This window comes from Pyxicephalus adspersus, chromosome 2 (assembly GCF_032062135.1).
Source record: "Pyxicephalus adspersus chromosome 2, UCB_Pads_2.0, whole genome shotgun sequence".
NCBI classification, from domain to species: Eukaryota; Metazoa; Chordata; class Amphibia; order Anura; family Pyxicephalidae; genus Pyxicephalus; species Pyxicephalus adspersus.
The window spans coordinates 18,964,434-18,982,208 of NC_092859.1; the positions used below are offsets into that span (position 1 = coordinate 18,964,434).

Below are 17,775 nucleotides of genomic sequence, written 5' to 3' on the forward strand. Positions count from 1 at the left end.
AGATGTTCAGTAGGATTCAAGGCTGGGCCACTCAGAGTTGTCCCTAAGCCACTCCGCTCTTGTCATCCCTTTGTGTTTTGGGTCATTGTCATGTTGGAAGGTTCCAACCAGTCTAAGGTCCTGAGCACTGCGAACACGTCTTCATTAAGGATTCTGATTTCCCTAAAAACTGGTCAGGGTTTGAGTCCTTGCTACTGAAAACAGCCCACAGCATGATGCCACCACCATGCTTCACTGTTAGGATGGCACTGGGCACGTGATGAGCTGTGTCTGGCTTCCACTTGGTGACTCTGCTATAAAGCCCAGATGGGTGGAGGGCTGCAGTTAGGTTTCTTCTTCTGGAACTTAGTCCCATCTCCACACAGGATCTCAGTCAGGTGACCATCAGGTTTTTGGTCACCTCTTTCACTAAGGCCCTAGATTGCTCAGTTCGGCTCTTGGAAGAGTCCTGGTTGTGCCAAACTTCTTCCATCTGAAAAATATGGAGGCCACTGAGCTCCTGAGAACCTTCAGTGCAGCAGAATTTGTTATATGTAGCCTTCCCCAGTGCAACAATCCTGTCCCGGAGCTCATTTGGCCTCATGGCTTGGTTTTTGCTCTGATTTACATGGTCACCTCTGAGGCCTTTTTAGAGAGGTGTGTAAGCCTTCCCAAATCACATCCAATCAATTTAATTTACCATCAAGGTGCAGAAACCTCTCAGCAGCAACTACGAGAAGTGGGAGGGCCCCTGAGCTAAATTTCAAGTGTTGTTGCAAAAAGCCTTTACTTATGTAAAATTGATACTTACTTTTTTTCCTTTTTAATACATCTACTTGTCTAAAACTCTGTTTTCATTTTGTCATTATGGCGTACTGAGTGTAGAATGGGATAAAAATGTAAATGAATGTAGCATCAGGCTGCAACATAACAAAATTGAAAAAAAAAAGCAAAGGCGTCTGAATACTTTCTGAAGTCACTGTCCCCTATTTATTAAAGCTCTCCAAGGCTGGAGAGGATACACTTTCATCAGTGAAGCTGGGTGATCTAGCAAACCTGGAATTGAACTGGTCCAGGATTGAAAATATTTTCTAGCAAATGACTTTTAAGAAATTCATTCCAGGTTTGCTGGATCACCCAGCTTTACTGATAAAAGTGTATACTCTCCAGCCTTGAAGAGCTTTAATAAATCAGGTCACTGTAAATAACTATGCAATGTACAAAACCCTTACCCTGATATCTGGAAGACCCTTCACATAGGAGTCTGAGATAACAGATATATAGTTCTAGAGCAAACTTTCTCCACCTTTTATCCCTGAGGAAATACATTTTCTGGTCTTTGGGAAGCTCTGCTAAAACACAATTATTGGGGAAGAGTGGGGGCAAAAAATCTTTTCAGACACAAACACAAGCCACTGACCGTAGACAGATTTTCCAATGTGCAGGTGGCCATCTTTATTACAATATCTCAAATATTAAATAACGCCATGATAACACTCTTGACAATGGGGTGTGCATTACTGGAAGTGTAGTCGGGTGAGCAGCATTGTCATTGCTATAGACAGACAGGACCCTGGCCTGAATTCCTGCCTTGCCCAGGACAAAGTGCGTCCATATAAAAGCAACTACAGGGATGGGGGGGGCAAGATCTGCCTACTGCAACCAGACAACTAGCTCAACGCCTACATAGAATATACTGGGAACTATGAAAATGGGTTCTTAGACTCGACTGTAGTGTATAATTGAAAATACCAGCCTGACACTGCTGAAATACAGATCGGAGGAATGGGGTAAATTGTGATCTCTACAGAGCTACTGAAGAGAACCTGTCTAATTCCCTAGGGGAAGTCAGGTGATTTATGGCCATTTCTACATCTCACATTGTCAGAGAAGGATGTCGAGGTGGCAAACTTGGAGCAGCATTACCCCCGTGAGAAGGGTAACACTGCTCCACAACCTCCGCACACAGCTTCTGGAGATAGAGGGGGTGTTGGCACTACTCGTACATCTCATGCTCTGTGCGAGCGGAATCACATTTGGTTTGTGGTCATCTCTGGTGGGAGGAGGGGCTGGGGCTCCAGGATCTTCACACAGCACCATACACCGCCTTATGCTTCCAGCTCAAAGCCTAAGCCGGCCTTGTGACCTCCGGCACTAAAGTTCTTCCCGTTGATCAGAGCAGAGATGGTCAGCTTGACACCTGAACATAGAAAAAAAACAGATGAAATAGAAATCTGTTAAGGACACATTACTGCACCGAGTGTCAGACAGCACTCCTTCCCTCCAATCTCTGGCCTTTTATTACCACTGGGTGATGCAGTGCTAAGTGATGGTGAAATCTGACATCAAAGTGTATTCTTTGTATTATATAAAGTGAAAAGTAACCACCCAGTAATCAAAATTTCAGTTTCTGCAGCAAAACCACTATCTGTATAGAGAGAACCCCAGGGTTATTTGGAGCACTCAGGAGCCTAAAAGGAAGAGACATGCAGGAACCTCTACTTGTATGATTTTAAAACCCAATCAAAAGCTTATTACATATTTTAGGCATAGCACTTACATAAAAAGGTAATATTATCCATTTATTAATATTATCCATTTTTTATATAACACTAACATACTATGCAATGCTGTACAACATCCATACTCATGTCACTAGCTGTACCTCAAAGGGGCTCACAATCTAATGTCCCTAACATAGGCATCTGTCATTACCACAGTCTAAGGTCATTTAAACTAACTGCATGTTCTTGGGATGTGGGAGGAAACCCACACAAATACGGGGAGAACCTGCAAACTCCATGCAGATAGTGTCCTGGCTGGGATTCAAACCTGGGATCTAGCTCTGCAAAGCCACCAAGCCACTGTGCTGCCCTTGTTTAGAAATCCAACAGCCCTGAGACTGCTGCTGAAAGCCATGTCTTAGAGCTGTCACTCAAGCGACACTTAAAGTATTCTGCTCTGCTCCTTACCCAGTATCTATATAGAAAGTTAGGCAAGAAGGGCAGAGGAGCTTGGCCAGCACATATTAGGGCTATGCTGTGTGAGGTGAGAGGGGCTGAGCTAGGTAATTGGCTTTCCTTGAGAAGTTAATTTTCTAGTAACATAAAAGGAAAATATAAGAAAATAAATATTTATATTATCATCATCAATATACAAGAAAAGCAGGTACATACCAGGCCGCAGAGTCTGTGAGTAGCCCACTCCAATCAGACTGGCATTGTTAACTTTGGCCTAGAAAAGAAACACAATTGGGTTATTACTAATAATATTGACAAAGCGGGGGGAAAACAGTTTTAAATGGACAAGTTTCCACTGACAGATGAATAAACGATCGATGTACACACATGATTCTGTTCTATGGAGAGGGGGATGGGTGAGGAAGAAGGAGCGGCACCCCACTGTGCTCTTCTCCAAAGGACTTCCCAGCAGTGACATCGGGGGAACCACTGTACACATCACATTTTCACTATTATCTCCCCTGTGTAAGTAGCCTAAAGCATACCTAAGCTCAGAATTTTCACTTTAGATAAAAGGGTAAACAAGCCTTTTTTTTTTTTTTTTGTAGCACCGGCCCCTAACTCTCGATCACCTAGGCCAGTGGTGTCAAACTCAAATACACAGAGGGCCAAAATTAAAAACCTTGAAATTTATTGAAAAAATTGAGGAAGTTTTTCCTTCTCATTAGATATAAAACCTTGATGTGATCACAACCGGCATCACTTGGATAACAGCAGGCTACGCACAGCCTGAGACACCGCTATATGACACAAGGCCATGGGTCGCCAGGAAGCCCCTGTACCTCCAAAAGCCTCCCACGTGTAGCTGAGGGGAGTGCTGAAAATGCCAGACATGGCCAATGCGAGGCTAAATCTTATGAGCGGCCTGCCACTGGAACTCCCTCTTCATTGAAATAGCACCGCTTCTACAATTCCGGGCATTACATGCGTCTATATTACAGTCCAATGTGGGGCCACACATAGGCAGAGAGCCAGCTGGTCTATAGACGCAAGTGATGCCGGGAATTGTAGTAGCGGCGCTATTTCAATGCAGCGGCAGGCCAGTTGCAGTTCATGGGCAGTGAGATCGGCAAGTTTTTTTCCCATCTACATCTCCTGATCTCGCATCTGGGTCGGGTGACATAGAAGGAGGAACCAGGAAAAAGAGGAGAAGATGGCAGCGTCCAGAGTGCCAGCCCGAAGACAGATGCCGGGACCAGGCAAGACCTGATTGAAGAGACCTCCAGATGGATCAGAATGCCCTGTGGGATTGTAGGTAAGTGAATTTTTTATGTTATGGGGTACTTTTGAGTTTAGTTCCTCTTTAACTCAGGTACTGACCAATTCCTGGCAACAGTGACATCCTCAGTGCTTAAATGCTGCCTCAGAGCCATTGCTAATAGCTCCAATAGAGTCAATGGGAAGGAATGATCAAGGCTGTCACCATCAGGTCAGGTAATGGCTCTAGGTTAGGTAAAGATGTATATTTTTATTATTATATAATCCTGTGATACATCAGCTTGGTATAAAACCAAGAAAAGACTGCCACAGTCAAATGTGTAAAGACAGAATTGAGATCTTGGAGGCTTGTGCTGGAAAAGCAGTTACTAAACTACACCCCAGCCAAAGAAATAAAGTAAAAATGTTTCTGGGAAATTTACAATGATGGAAAAACCCCACAGACTGTTAAAGAGTTCAATGGCTGCACCCACCCATTACCAAACCAAATCTATTATTGACTGCTTGGGCAACAACTACAATAAACATGAAGTCCGGTAGTTAAGACACCACAGAGTTACATTCCAGACATGTCAACTGTATAAGTGTAAAGGATTATGAGGCGTGTCAGCACCCACACCAAGTAACCATCTAACTTACAGAGAGGGTGGTGTTTGAATCCAGATGGTACTTGGCTCCAATGCCAAAGCGTGTGTTGTTGCTTCCTGCACTCCATGCCAAGCTCACAGAGGTCTCCACGTTCTTATTGACCTTCTGATAGATAGATCCCCCTAACTCAGTGCCGTCATTTCTAGGAGAGTAGGAACCAAGAGAATGTTATCCGACACAGATATTACATCATTATACAACGCACGTTTTCAGTGTATGGAGACACCCAGCCGCATTATAACACTCACACATTTGTATGCAGTTGGAAGTCTCCTGCCATGTAGCCCAGGGCAAAGTTATTCTGTGCCAATCTGGATTTGGCCGTGTCAAATGACATCTGATAGCCAGCCAGCCAACCTTGGTATCCCAGGACTCCCCAGCCAGTGATGGTAGGACCGGCCATGTCCAGGTCCACATCACATCCCAGATTGGCATAGTCCCTCTTATAGGAGGTCTTCAGCTTAGCACTCTTCTTGCTGCAACACAAAGAACAGGAACATTTATTGCTCATCACCTGCAACAAAATGGTATTGATCAAGACATCATCGGCCTCAAATACATAATTCCCAATAATTTTTAGTCTTGTCACTAAAAACTAGAAAAGCCATTTTTATCCTCAACACAAAGGAAAACAAGAAGCAGCATTTATTTTATATCAGCTACCAAAATGCCTGCTCTCTGGTCCTGAGGTGACAAACAACCACTGCAGTTCAAAAAGTCACTAAAGTAAATACATGAACCCTCGTGCAGTAACCAATCCGAAGGGAGAACATTTAATTTTGTGATCCCAGCATTTCCATCTTTCCTTCTATAATACAATAGTAATATACGAGGGACAAATGTTTAGACACTTAGGGATAGTACAGACAGGCAGATTTTTAATTCTGATCTAAAGGAATAATTGGACCTAAATAAATCTGAAAGGGATTCAGCAGATCACAGGAGACCCTATAGCAGGATCATTTATCAGCGCCAAAACCAAGACCTCCTTTTGCTGACCATAGCAGCCAAAAATCTGGATACATACCTATGATGATGCGGTCTTAGAAAAGATGCCACTACTCACCCAGTATTTGGTACGAATGTAGTATCCAGCGCCAGCTTCAGACCCTTAGCCAACTGTATACATACAAACAAAAGGCAGGGATGTCATTAACCCGTTGTAATCCTAATCTATTCCTTGTCCCCTCCATAGATAAAAGCAAAGTAGCTCACCTTGTCTTCCAGGGACACCTCAGTTCCCAGGGTGTTGTCTGTGTTCCATTTCTGGGTAAAGGTGATTCCAGCCTCTGCAAGCTTGTACTTGGTTTCCAAGTTGCCTGATGCCTTACCTGTGTCTGTGTTTGAAGAGCCACTGCTGGTGAACTCCTAGAAACACAACAAGATAGAGCCAATGTTACTTGTGACTAACCTCCATTCTTTTTTGCACTTTTACCTATTGTACAGTCTGATATTTGAAGACAGTGCACCACCTAATATAACGCAGCCTTATGTCACATTTTTCCAAAAAACAAATAGGGGACATCAAAGCAATGTCTGGTGGGAATGTTGAAGCTGAAACTATTTTTTAAGCTGGGTGAGAAGAAATTGTAGGCCCTGTATTGTGACCCAACTCAACAGTAACCACCCAAAAACAGGCGGGTAGTTACTGAAAAGTGACGTGTAGTGCGCCCCATGAAGTCATCAATATGGCTGCAAAATATATGCTATCCTTGGAAGGCCGGAGTGGGGCTCCGCATGATGGCCTATTATGTGTCCTGCTGATGTTAGGTATCAGTGTAAAGACCCGGTGTCTGTGACCAGTGACTGATCAGAGGCAGGAACATGTCAGTGCAAGGAAGACAAGGATGGGTCTCTCTACTGCTTCCTCAATCATGTCCTGCAGCTGTCAGTTGTTTAAAAACTAAAGAGAACCAAAAGAGGACAGCACAACACCATACTCATCTCCAATGGCTCACAGAATACAAATGGGAATGAAAGTGGAGACCAGGGACCCAGGAAACATTCTGCCTTTAGGAATCAGATGGAGAAAACAGAAGTATGTACATAAGGTTTTTTTTTTTTTTTTTTGCTTCACTCTGGATGAAATCGTTCATATAGGTTTTTATTTGGAATATGATGGTTGATTATTATATTTATTTCATTGAGGTTAAACTCGATGGCTTTTTTTTTTTCACCCTTACACCTGCTTGTAGCTTATTCTCTACACTGCAATTCTGTGTGAGCAGTTAATTCCTTATTTCTAAATTCACCAATTGTGAGAGATCCTTGTATGCACCACCACTAGGAATGAGCAGGCTGACTATAGTTTCACAGTTTGCTAAGTTCGCAGACAACATCTAGGATACTAAGCTGTACAGAGCAGTACAAGGGGATGGACTAGTAAGTATGGTGGCCCATATTTGTCTCAGAGATGTCCCCATGTCATGTCAAATAAAGAAGGTCACCACTGCATTCTTTACCCAGCACTCAATGCACAAAGGTAGGAAGAAGATATCAGAGTGGGCACATGAATACATGTGGAAAGGTAGCAGACAAAGGGGCGATATGTAAAATGAGATAACAATATCCTAAATCTCAGTTGTTTTCTCTTACCATCTGTAGATTTTCCAGGCAGCATGGAAAGGCAGAGAAGTACCACAAATTTAACATAATATTAGATGTACATAAAACGGTTTATAAACATCATCATCATCTACTTACAACCCCACTAGAGGACTTTGTCTTCAGCTCCAACTTTACAAGGCCAAACCCTAAAAAAAAAAAAAAAAGAAATCCATCACATTTCCTGTGTTACCACACAAAAAAAATCATGTTTCTTGCAATACCTAACAAACATTACAATCTGATGAGCTGGTCACTGCAGCTTCATGGCTCAGTTATACATCACTGAAAGATTCTAGGTGGGCATGAGCACATGTACGTATGCATTTACAATGTATGTCAAGGCAACAATTAGAGTTTATTTTGTACATCTCTGCAATACACTTGCGTTTATACACAGGCAGGATGTTATTGGCCAATAATACGCCTTTGTGTTGAAATATGTTCTAAATAATTTTTTTGCAATTTTTTTGTTGCCAATATTCAGAGTTTGCCAAGGAGGGGTCATGTGCTATAAAATGCTGAAAACAAATCTTACATGAGTTTTTATGGACTGCCACTGAAATGAACAGGGCCTTGAAATGAACTTACCACAGTAAAAAGCACCAGCTCTATTTTGGGCATTATATGCCAACTCAGCACACAGCTATGACACCGCTGAACAAAATGGGAAAGTGTGCACATGCATTAGAACCTTTTTTTCTTTAAACTCGATCTTAACAGGACATCTAGCCATCAATGGCAATACCTTTATCTTTTCATGTGTATACCAGTGTGTGGTGTGTGTATACACTTCCAATGACAAAGACTTACCATAGCCTTTATTGAAAACATCACGGGCTGCCTTGCCCAGGTCTGCGTAGTTGGGTGGTACAGCCATGGCTCTGTGGAAAGAAACAATAGTTATTATTTACATTTCTATTTACCTGCATATAAGCCTTTTCATGAACCTGATCCCCCATTAAAATAACAAAAAAAGGCCAAACCCAAAAAGAAAACAGGACTAACTGCATTTAAAGTAACCCTGCCCCGGTACTGTTTCTGCACCGTAGGCCCCCCATTGGATGATGTGGTTTCTATGGATGACCCTCTACATCAGTGGTCGCCAACCTTTCCGACCTTATGGACCGCACATGCGCGGGGAGCTGTGTGTCACTCAAAGGGTAAGAAACTTCCCCCAGAGTGATGTCATGATGCCAGAACCCGCTTACTTTCCCATCGCAAGCTCAGACCTGCTTGCTAAATTCCGAGGGACAGTAGCGCAGGGCTATGGATGCAACAAAAGAGAGAGCGGGAGGATTGTGTCTATATGGGGGACAGAGCCGCAGACCACCATTATTTTATCACGGACCACCAGTTGGTGACCGCTGCTCTACACCACTGTGGCAAATATAGGCTGAAGGAAGGACAACCTCCTGCGTCATTGTTTGTATCTGTTCATCATTTGCAAACGCTAATTAATGTACAGCGCTGCTTTATAAATACAGTATATTAAAAATACCAGTGCTGTTAATTGGTGAATTGTTGGGTATTAGGGGGTGTTATGGACAATGGGAGAAATGTAGTGCTTCTTTGTGTGTGAAAGCCATGAGCCGACTGATCGCTGTAGCAAAGGAGATTTTACCTTGCTCCAGTTAAACAAAAAGCATAAGAAGATCAGATTTATTATAAATCCTGACTGCACTGAAGGAAACCCTGAAGGCTCAGTCAATTTTTCTGACTGGCTGTAGTTTTAATTTACTATAACCATTGGTCATTTGCCAAAACAATCATTGCCTAACAGCAAACCATAGCATAGGGAACTCTATACCAGGACGACAAAAGGCCGCACCTATTAAGTATCTAACCGAAAAAACCTGTTCCCACCGAGCAACGATCATTCTGCGTCTTCCCCCTACCATGCACGCAAAAAAAGAAGCCTTTGTCTGATTAACACATGATGAGCCAAAAAATATTTCCCATGTGATGAATCAGCTTAGCTGGCCATGTAAAGGTGCGTAAAGCTGCGGTCACATGACCGCGTGACAGAAGACGGCTGCCATTGTACAGATATGTTATCCCTCCTCCCCACAGGAGATAGTCTGGGGTAAGCTTCTTATTTTTTGATGATTCAATCCATTTAAAAGATCAGAGTCCACACAGCAGGCATACAGTACATATTTGCACAAATCGGCACAGAGCAAATATGGCCTCATTTACCATTCACACCTCTGAAACGTCTGCCTAGGCTGCCTATAACAAGTTTACTGTGGGCAACAAGGTAACAATGTTTATTCTTTAAAGCAACATTTGACAAAAAAGAATAGCTGAATGAATGTAAAGTGAATGGTATATTGCAACGTTGGACCGTATGTTTTTTTTTTTTAATTAGCAATGCGGATTTGCATACAAGATGTGATGTAAGGATTGGTTGGGGAGGGCAGCCAGCAAACATGGCCCCTAGAACACTAGGCGGCAGTTCTACGCGGCACTTGTGATTCAATCATATTCCAATTCCTCCAATGCTCCACCATACTCAGCGAAGTGACATGAGCCGTGCTGTTTAAACCCAACCCAACCCACTAGGTAATCGCTATTTACAGCAAGACATATTGTAATATTCTGCCAATTTTTATACAAAGATCTGTTAGAGCAAGCAATAAAATCACTGACAGGTGAAGGAATGAATATTGTATATCCGGTTTTAATGTCATGAGGTGGGATATCCCACCCATATCCCCCGGGTTGTTCTTGTAGGTGATATGTAAGTGTAAGGATTGGAGTGACTTTGGATAAACTACAGCTTAATGACTGGGTCAGAGCATCTCCTACATGTCAGACCTTCTGTATTCCCAGTATGAAGGGTCCAAGGAAGGACAACCTGCAATATGAGCATCCAAAGCTGAATGAGACGCTTAGAGGAGAGCGGGGTGGAGGACTAGCTCCTATCTGGTCCTTCTTTTCAGACAAATTGCTGAAAACTATAATGCTGGCCATGCATGTCTGCATGTCATGCAGACCAGTCGGAGACCACGATGACGGACCATAGGAAGAAGGTCACATGATCTAACACATCCGCTCCGAATATCTTGGTGACAGATACAACCGGACTCCTTCAGAACTCTTGTGGAGTCCATGACTGGGCAGTTAGGTGCCGTTTTGCTGACACAAGGGGGACAATTTATAGACACGCACAGACATTTCTGTCCACAACAAGAGATTTGATCCATCCAGATTTAAAAGTTCAGCTGAGTGTTCTCCTTGGAGCCTTGTGAGTGGCTATTGAGGGGTAGAAAGAAGAGTGTTTGTGGTGGTGGTTGGGGTGTTATCTATAAACCCTGTCTATCAGGTGCAGTGTTCTCCCCAGCTCCTTTTAGCTGGGCGCACCATTTGGCACTTTTCAATAGCCACCTGGCTTTTTTTGGAAGGTTATGATGAGTTGGGTCACAATACAGAGGATGCCACCCGCCTACAGCTTCTTCCTAACCAGCTCAGTGCTCAACCCAGAATTCTTTTTAAGCCGGGTAGCAGCCCGTCTTGTGACCAAACTCTTTGGTAACCACCCAAAAACAGGCGGGTGGGTGCTGAAAAGTGCCGGGTGGTGCGCCCAGCTAAAGGTGCCTGGGGAGAACCCTGCAGCTTAAAAACATTTCTGGGTTGAACACTGTGGCGGTGAATTTTCCTCTGCTGTAAACAAAACAAGGAATGAAGAGACATTTTTCCATGCGCGAGAAATCTCCCCCAAGACGGCAGTCACTGGAACAAGCGTCACTTTTGGAAGATTTACTCTTAGAACAGTTATGATGAAACAAAGGCAGAAATAGAGTAGTGAACATTCAGATCTCTAAAGTGAATAGTGACGAGGCTGACGGAAGACATAAAACCACTGAAGTCCCAGTGAAAGTCAGCGAGTGACCGGGCTTATCTTATACCAGGAATTAATGCTCAGATTTGTGTACTGGGCGTCAGTAGAGATAGTGAAGGGGAATAATATTAGCAGGGACGCGGACATATTTTCCACTGCCGGTGATTCAGACCTGGCTAAGTCTGTGGAGAGTCACATGACCACAAGTCACTGTCATCCCAGTCAGTATGAGCGTACTAACTGACCCCATGTGACAGCTGGGATAGGTTCTGCTTAAATCTATGCTGCCCTCCACACCCAATAACCTTTGCATTACATAGATGACTTTACATTGTGGAATGAAGAAGACCCTGCACGCTTTAATATTGACGTCTATAGAGATGGGAAAAGCTGGGAAATGCTAACCACCTCCACACCCCTCAATAACTCCAGATATTGTACAGAGATTCTACTTGTCCTGTGCAGACCTAAATTCCATTATCGGCTCTGCCTGGCTGACTTCCTCTGTGTGTAAATAACCCTCACTACTTCCCACCATTCCATATCTCCCCTCCTATTGTGTGTTACTTCCCCCACCTCTTAGAATGTAAGCTCTTCGGGGCAGGGTCCTCCCCTACTCCTGTGTCGCTGTTTGTATCTGTCATTTGCAAGCCCTATTTAATCAACAGTGAAATATGTTGCCACTATATACATACTGTTACAAAAATAATAAAAAATATGCTGAATTACCAATAAACCTTGTTACACACAGCTGAGCATTATTTCCCAGACTCCATCACTGTGTACCGCCATCCAAACCTAAAATACAAATGACAAGCCCCTCCTACTTACACTCATCAGCCAATCAGGATGCAGCTGTATCCAGACATACCAATCCAATGCGGGTATATAAGAGCCAAACACATCAGCACGGCATCAATGTAGACTCAATCCAAACTCTGGATTCTTGTATAGGAATATTTTTTCAATGCCCCCATTGTTTTAACTCAACCCAAATTTCAGATGCATTACAATCCTTTTGCAATAAAATGTTTAATCAAATAATTTTTCATTCTGATTCGAGCTAGCTATACATGGTTATGTTTTGGATCGATAAGGCACCCATCAAATCAACTAAAACAAATTCAATGGCCATCAGTTTTTATTCAATCGGTTATCCGATCATATTGAAGCTAAAACCACTTCTGGTGTCACAATAAATATGATGGATAGATATGATGGTAAGTCAATCACAAGGATTCATTTATTATGATTGTAATATCAATGGAAAATAAAATTAAGAGTAGTGGACATCTAGCACAGGTCATCATGAGGTCAGAGGTCTTACAGTTGCTGCCTGATCCCACGTTATAAACAAAATGCATCCATTCTGAATGGCAACGCACCAACCTTTTCTTTCTGTTTTTCATGGACAGTTACTTTACTTCTAATATACCCGGGTAAAAACAAAGATGGCAGATTTATGGTATCAGCAGGTTGTCTCCTATGTGTACATAACACTACAGCGCCCTCTAGCTGACACCAATATGCACAACTACAGGGCTCTGTTTGATTCTGTTATGGTTACAGGTAGTCCCCCGGTTACATTCTTGATAGGGACTCTAGGTTTGTTCTTAGGTTAAATTTGTATGCAAGTCAGAACAAGTACATTATTTTAATAAATGCAATTAGGACAGATGTTTGTCTGAACATATTATTAGACAGCTTAAAGAGGCCGCAGAAAGAGCTCACCCCCTAAGATCAGCCACAACCTCAGCAGTGTTTAGCAAAAGATTTCTTCTGTAAGTCATGCAAAGCCCCCCCTACCAAGCCTCTGTCCTGCACATTAGCGAGCAGGGAAGTCCCGTTTGTATCTAGGAGTCGTCTGTATGTTGGGTGTCCCTAACGCGGGGACTACCTTACTTAACAATACCTAGTTAGGTGCTGGAAGACAGCGTATGTTATCAGCATGAGTTCAGAGAAGCAGCAGTCCGCTCAGATCCCACACTCAGCTGTCACTTGCACCCAAACATAATAAAACTATATCCAGAGGTAAATATCAATATTTCAAAATAGGCCTGCAGCGTTAAAACTTTACCTTTGTTCAGAATTTAAATTCCAGATTTTAAAAATGCCGTTAGCGGTTTCTAAACTCGAGAATGTAAAAAGCCCACCTGCCTGCAAAGTAGCAATATACTTACCTGTCCAGTAGGTGGCGCCCTGGATCCTTATCTTCAGGATCTGCAGCAGCTGAACATAGACGTTCAGGATGCCACGCCCCCTGCTAAATGGGGTGGCTGCACCCACGGGTGGTGGGATAAGGGGGTCCTTTTATACCAGGCCTCAATCAAAGGTGCTTGACTTTTGTATTGCTGGAACTTTTAGACAAGAGGCTCTGGCTGCACCCACCAGTGTGCTGGAGCTCGGTGGAACTACAGCATTTCTCTGTAGATCTGCAACTCAGCATTTCTCTGTAGATCTGAAATTCGCCATGAAGCTTGTCCAGCCACAGCAGATGACGACCCAAGATGCAACTTATAGGGCGCCACCAGCAGGACAGTCATTAGCAGTTCTCCTGCTCAGAAATCCTGATTCTTGCCATGTGCCCCCTACAGCAAAGATGAGACCACAACCAGCAATGCTACAATTTTTCAGTAATACATTAATGAGCATGTATTAATGAGGGCCCCTTATATACTAGTTTAGGGGCCCCAATATTCATTATTGGAATCACTAAAGGCTTAGGTAAAGGTGCAGATTTCATAGAGCATCCCCCCCCCCCCAGCTCTGTACATGGAACATTCCTACAATATAAAAGATGATTGCATTGACTCAGGGTCATTCTTACTCTCCGGCCATGGAGGATGACCCTGACCACTCCCATATACCGTGTAATATCCTCCACCATTATTATGTTGTATAAAGCACTGACATATTCTTTAGCATTGTACAATAGAGCCCAGTGCCCCCTCCTCAATGACAGGCCATTGTCCTTCTCCCACCCTACAAGGCCTGCAAGGGGCCCCTTAGTACATCCTATGCCTGATCTGTGGCCCCTTCTTATCCTCTCGTAGCCCCCAGCTATGTACTCCCAGGCCCAGTCCTCCATGACAACTGAGGCATCCTTCAGCCTTGACAGCTGTGACAGGACCACAAGTTTCAGCATAGACATAATGTTATGGTTATTTTACCCCCTCCACTGGCTGCCCAGAGCCCACCACATGACAGACATTTACCCCCTCCCGGTCACCCACCACGAACAACCCAGTCCCTGTCACCTGTCCCCAGCTGAAGGTCTCTGCGTCTCTAAGAGTCAGGCGCATGCGCGAATACCCCAACACTACTGTAGGACCACATGACACACCCAGCCACGCCCCCAAGCGCTAGCGGTTAGCCGCAAGCTCACCTCATTGGCTAAACTAAGGGCTGGAGGACTGCACGGCCCGCTGCAAAAATAATTTAGTAATCATAGAGTCCCGCGTGTGAAATAGAGGGGCTACCTATCGTTCATCTAATTTCAGTGATCGTGCATGTTTCTGCAATATACTTTCACCTTTACATGTCACTTCCTGCATCGTTCAAACGATTGTATCTAGCGTGTGGACACTGTTTGTGGATTATATTTTCGTATCGTTACAGCATGTACAGTATTGTGCACAATATGATTGTTCAAGTATAATGGTGCATAATCATTGATCGGTCGTAATCGTTCATTTTCTAACAATAATTTTTGGAAGTGTGTACCTAGCCTAATGGTGCTGACAAGGACTGTGGCGGCTCTGATTCATTGATCGGTTATCTGAAGTATTACTATTGTTACTATTATAATTAGTTGCATTATCTTTGGTATTACTAAAGAAATGCAAAAATACTAGTTTGCTTTCTCTCTCTCATTATGGGTTTATTTCATTCGAATCTAAGACCAAACAAGAAGTGATAGTTATCAAAGTCAAACTATTTGATGCCATTAAATATAACAGTTATAGAAAATACACAGCTAAGGTCATACTTACCTAAAAGAGCATCTGACAAATAAACAAATAAAATAAAACAATGGGATGAGAATCGGTATTGGCGGAGTGGGGTGACTGTTGTAATGGTGGAAACAATACTGAAGCGTACGGCTCGGCAACGGTTGCCTCATACAACTTAACACTACACTGACATCACGCTGCCCCTCCATTGTTTTCCCATCACTAGTACAGTTTGTGAATTTAGTGCAATATAGAGGTGGAAATTGTCATTCAGAATATAAGAATTCATTAGAATAATATTTTTGTTTTATTTTTAATAAAACATAAAAATAGCAGATAATGTCCACATTTTATTGTGGACCTCTGGTTGGTGACCAGTGCTTTAAAAGACCTAAAAAGTATTGTAATTATGTAAATAGGTTAACGCTTGAGATTGTAGTTGTAGGTTGTAGGTCTCATATTGATGCACAATACATTGGGTAAGACTGGAGGAACATAGACTATCATGGGAGAAACTGGGCGATCCAGCAAACCTGGAATGGATCTGGTCCAGGATAGAAAACACTTGCCAACTAACCACAAATGATTTTTATGAAATCCATTCCAGGTTTCCTGGATCACCCAGGTTCCCATATGATAGTCTATCTTCCCCAGTCTTGGAGAGCTTTATTACCGGTAAATCAGGCCCATGGAGTATCATAGAGTCTTTAATTTAGAATTAATCCTAACATGCTTGATGCATAAAAATGTGTTGCAATAATGCAATGCGATATTGGGTACTAGATACCTTCTTTTAAGCATAACTCTTTAATCCCTTTTTTTGAACTCTTTTGCCATTTGCTGTCTCTTGATGTCATGCATAGTTGCCTCTATGCAGAAGACCAACCTAAAATACTTTAAAAAGGAAACGATTATTGTTTGCAAGCATCATTGGAATATTAAAGCAGACAAACCAGCCATTGATATGACCTTCTGCAGCAGCACATAACAAGCTGCATTGGATTTATTAAATACATAAACCTGTCTGGCTGATATCAGTACCCTTAAGGTGAAAATAACATTGGAAGCAGGTGCAAGGTGGTCTTGAGTGGATGATTTTTTGGTGATAAAGGTCAAGATTGCAATTTCCCTCACTTTCTGCCCTGCTGGCCAATGCCCACCAAGACAAAACATTGGGTGAATCAACCCCAGAGGTGACACAGCACAAAACAAAGGAGCTAGGCAATCCACAGTAAAAGCAAAGTTTTCAGCCCACTTTCACAAATAATAATGTTATAATTTACATCAAAACAGCAGGGTAGCTCAGCGGCGAGCACTATTACTTTTGCAGCACTGGGTCCCAGGTGTGAATATGAGCCAGGACTACTATCTGCATGGAGTTTGTATGGCTTGCCTCTCACATCACAATACATGCAGTTAGGTTGGCTTCCCCTGAAAATTGTCCTTGGATAGTGGTAGTGACATATGACCGAGGTAGTTCACATTACTTTGATCATGGGAAACTGCTGATGGTGTATGTTGCTTTTTGAACAGCTGTAGGTGCAGGAATGTGAGTAATGAAGTTTATTCCTGTTTAAATTAAAGTTTCCTGTTTAAAAAGGAGCACAAAGGTTAAGGCGGACCTAAACTAAAACTGTTACCTTACATTAAAGGGTAGACTAGACAACCCTTTTCTAAAGAGTAAAAATGACCTTCTTTTTTTGAAGAGGGGGTTTAAAAAAAAAAAAAAAGGGAGCAAACCCCTTTCCCTTTTAGTCAGAATGGTAGTGCAGAACCCCTCGGATACATTCGTCATGTATACTAGGACGCTTCTGGCTGCTCATTCTTGGTTCTGTGCAGAAGGATCTTTTTCTCCAATAAAGTAAAAAAAAAAAATTTGATCTTACTCATGCGCAGTGAGATCGGCATTATTTTTCCCCCCATCTACGTCACTAAATCTCGCGCTTGCGCAGTGTGAGATCTGGTGACGTAGGAGGAAGGCAGAAGAAGATGGCGGCACCCGGAGCTTGCTCTGTGCCGAGACCAAGCAGAATACCAGGACAACGCGGGACCCAATCCAGGAAACTGCCGAGGGATTGATGAATCTGCGAAGGTAAAGGTGGGATTTTTTTTTTAAGTTTACTTTTGCTTTAATTCATCTAATGGACCTCCCTTCTCTCCATTCTTGAATATTTTTGTGCTGGAATGCATAGTAATGAGGTAGTTATATTTACAAACTTACCTTTACCCTAAATATCTATACAGATGTGATTTGGGGATGTGTCATTTTTGTGCAAAGTATATCTATAGATTTGGCAGTGTGACCTTAATGTATAAAGTGCCAATATATCTCTTAGACTGTAAGCTCTTCAGGGCAGGGTCCTCTTCTTCTGTGTCAGTTTGTATCTGTCATTTGCAACCCCTATTTAATGTACAGTGCTGTGTAATATGCTGGTGCTATATGAATACTGTTTAGTAATAAAAATAGTAATTATTATTCTCTCACTGTTCTGTGCCACATACTATTTGA

At 42.7% G+C, this 17,775-nt stretch overlaps 1 protein-coding gene across 2 annotated transcripts; it reads right to left on the reverse strand.

The window, feature by feature from the left end:
- Positions 1-1,407: 1,407 nt before the first annotated feature.
- Positions 1,408-14,662, reverse strand: VDAC3 (voltage dependent anion channel 3). Of its 2 annotated transcripts, none has more exons than XM_072399800.1 (9): positions 14,571-14,662; positions 8,283-8,353; positions 7,569-7,618; positions 6,081-6,233; positions 5,932-5,984; positions 5,114-5,341; positions 4,857-5,007; positions 3,156-3,213; positions 1,408-2,179 (listed from the first exon to the last, which is right to left on the reverse strand). In XM_072399800.1, the coding sequence occupies exons 2-9, from the start codon at positions 8,347-8,349 to the stop codon at positions 2,088-2,090; spliced, it is 852 nt and encodes a 283-aa protein (XP_072255901.1). In that variant the 5' UTR covers positions 8,350-8,353; positions 14,571-14,662; the 3' UTR covers positions 1,408-2,087. The 2 variants fall into 2 exon arrangements, with proteins under 2 accessions (XP_072255901.1, XP_072255902.1); XM_072399801.1 differs by lacking the exon at positions 14,571-14,662 and adding an exon at positions 13,702-13,866.
- Between the last annotated feature and the right edge of the window lie 3,113 nt (positions 14,663-17,775).